The 2,853-nt window shown below is 54.2% G+C and overlaps 1 protein-coding gene across 1 annotated transcript; it reads left to right on the top strand.

The window, feature by feature from the left end:
• Positions 1 to 1,366: 1,366 nt before the first annotated feature.
• VAX2 (ventral anterior homeobox 2) lies at positions 1,367 to 2,218 on the top strand (the record flags this gene model as incomplete). Its single annotated transcript, XM_009999824.1, has 3 exons — positions 1,367 to 1,554; positions 1,650 to 1,683; positions 2,031 to 2,218. Coding segments are annotated over 3 exons (410 nt in total), but the record flags the coding sequence as incomplete, so codon positions are not given.
• Between the last annotated feature and the right edge of the window lie 635 nt (positions 2,219 to 2,853).

The following is a 2,853-nucleotide window of genomic DNA, read 5'->3' as shown; positions in this document are numbered from 1 at the left end:
ATCCCAGCTCCCCCATCCCCATCCCAGCTCCATCACCCCTTCCCAGGCTGCTCCTCACTATTTCCCCCTCTTTCCTGCCCCAGCAATTTCCTAATCCTTTCATGCCAGAGCCAACCAGGAGAGAGGAAACCACTTCCCTCCCTTCAGGGCTTTTGGGGGCCTCGGGTGCCTCAAGTCAGGGTTTCTGGGGACCTCGTGTCCCTCTGGACGTGCAGCAGGCCCTGGCTCTGGGGATCTTTGCCCGGTGGTTTTTATCCTTCAGGAAATCCACTGGGCAGAAACAGGGAAGCTGTGCAGCCGGGGCTCCCCCAAACCAGTGTTAACTGGTGTCACTGGTGCTTCAGGACAGCTGGGAGGTGGAGCATGAGGGGTTTGGGATCTGGCAGGAACTCGGTGGGTGATTCCCAAGGTTTGTTTTTAAACCCTGGTGCCGAACGTGGCCTGCAGAGTCCTTGTGACTCTGCGGGTTTTCCTGGGAAAGCTCCTCCTTTTCCAGTGGAAAATGAAGCTGGGGCTCCTGTGGAGGAGCTGCAAGTGCCATCCAGGGGGTGGAAGGGGCTGGAGGTGGAACAGATCCCTCTGGATTTTCCTTCCCTATGTCCAGTCATGGGCAGGGAGAAAATAATTGTGGAATCAGCTCCCAAACTGCTCCTTTAATAGGGAATTGCCCCAAAGCCAGGGCTGCTTCTCCTGGAAATGTCCCTGCTGTGAAGGGAAGAAGGAGGCTGGAGCAAAGCGAAAATTTTCCCAGTGTTCCCCAAAGGATAGAGACCAAAAATACTACCTATATTTTAATTAACAATCTGTTTAATTGGAGCTCTGGGCACAAAACTGGTTCACGCCTTTCGGTCGCTGTTATTTCCCTGATGAAACGCTCCGGGTTTTGATCCCTGTTGATCTCTTGGAAAAAAAAGGAGATAAATCCCTGTTTTTCCCAAGGCTCGTTACGGTTCCCTGGAGCTTTAGAAACTCGCAGCCTTTGTCCCCAGAGGGGACACTCAGGACCTGTGGGGCTGTGGCTCCTTTTACCCACATTTCTGGCCGTGCTCGCGTCGCCGCGGCCGCTCCTCAATCCCCCTTTTCCTCCCCCACTCCATGGGATTTTGCACCAATTCCAATCTTTTCCCCACCCCATTTATTTATTTTTTCTTTTTCCACCCGGGAAATTCATTTTATTTTCCCTTCCACCTTGGAAATTCATTTTATTGATGCTCTTTTCCCAACCTGTGAATTTATTATTATGATGATGATCATTATTTTTTACACCCTGGAAAAACTGATTTAAATTTCCCCCCCCGACCCTGGGGATTTATTTGGTTCTTTACCTGCTGGTTTATTCATTTCCCTGACGGCTCCTCCTCCCCAGATGCCAAAGGGACAATCCGGGAGATCGTGCTCCCCAAGGGCCTGGACCTGGACAGGCCCAAGAGGACCCGAACATCCTTCACAGCAGAGCAGCTCTACCGCCTGGAGCTGGAGTTCCAGCGCTGCCAGTACGTGGTGGGCCGGGAAAGGACGGAGCTAGCGCGGCAGCTCAACCTCTCCGAGACCCAGGTAAGGCCTGGGGGGACATCTCTGGTGTTTGGGGGGGACATCTCTGTCCTCGTGGGGCGTCTTCTGGCGTGATTGCTTCTCTGTGGTGGGCGCAGGTTCTGTTGTGGTGGCTCCATCGTGGTGGGAGAGGTCTGTGTCGTGGTGGGAGAGGTCTGTGTTGTGGTGGGAGAGGTCTCTGTCGATCCCCCTTTTCCTCCCCCACTCCATGGGATTTTGCACCAATTCCAATCTTTTCCCCACCCCATTTATTTATTTTTTCTTTTTCCACCCGGGAAATTCATTTTATTTTCCCTTCCACCTTGGAAATTCATTTTATTGATGCTCTTTTCCCAACCTGTGAATTTATTATTATGATGATGATCATTATTTTTTACACCCTGGAAAAACTGATTTAAATTTCCCCCCCCGACCCTGGGGATTTATTTGGTTCTTTACCTGCTGGTTTATTCATTTCCCTGACGGCTCCTCCTCCCCAGATGCCAAAGGGACAATCCGGGAGATCGTGCTCCCCAAGGGCCTGGACCTGGACAGGCCCAAGAGGACCCGAACATCCTTCACAGCAGAGCAGCTCTACCGCCTGGAGCTGGAGTTCCAGCGCTGCCAGTACGTGGTGGGCCGGGAAAGGACGGAGCTAGCGCGGCAGCTCAACCTCTCCGAGACCCAGGTAAGGCCTGAGGGGACATCTCTGGTGTTTGGGGGGGACATCTCTGTCCTCGTGGGGCGTCTTCTGGCGTGATTGCTTCTCTGTGGTGGGCGCAGGTTCTGTTGTGGTGGCTCCATCGTGGTGGGAGAGGTCTGTGTCGTGGTGGGAGAGGTCTCTGTCCTGGTGGGAGAGGTCTCTGTCATGGTAGGGGGCTTCTGTGTCGTGGTGGGGACATCTCCATTGTCGTTGCTCCTCTGTATGGAGGACACTTGTTGTGGTGGCTCCATCATGGTAGGGGCATCTTCCTTGTTGTTGCTTCTCTGTAGAGGGGACGTGTCTGCCATGGTGGCTTCACTGTGGTGGGGACACCTTGGTTGTGGTGGCTCCATTGTGGTGGGGACATCTCCCTCCTTGTTGCTTTGCTGTGGTGGGGACACCTCTGTCGTGGTTCTGTCATGGTGGGGACATCTCTGTTGTGGTGGGGGTTTCTCTGCCATGGTGAGGACATCTCTGCCATGGTGAGGGCATCTCTGGCATGGTGGGGGACATCTCTGGCATGGGGGGGGACATCTCTGGCATGGGGGGGGGAAATCTCTGTGGTGGCAGCTCCTCCGTGGTGGGGCCACCTGCATTGTGGTGGGCCCTCTTCGGTGGGG

This window comes from Chaetura pelagica, unplaced genomic scaffold (genome assembly GCF_000747805.2).
Source record: "Chaetura pelagica isolate M959 unplaced genomic scaffold, ChaPel_1.0 scaffold2076, whole genome shotgun sequence".
Lineage (NCBI taxonomy): Eukaryota > Metazoa > Chordata > Aves > Apodiformes > Apodidae > Chaetura > Chaetura pelagica.
The sequence above is the reverse complement of the archived record's forward strand: the minus strand, read 5'-3'. Positions and strand labels throughout refer to the sequence as shown.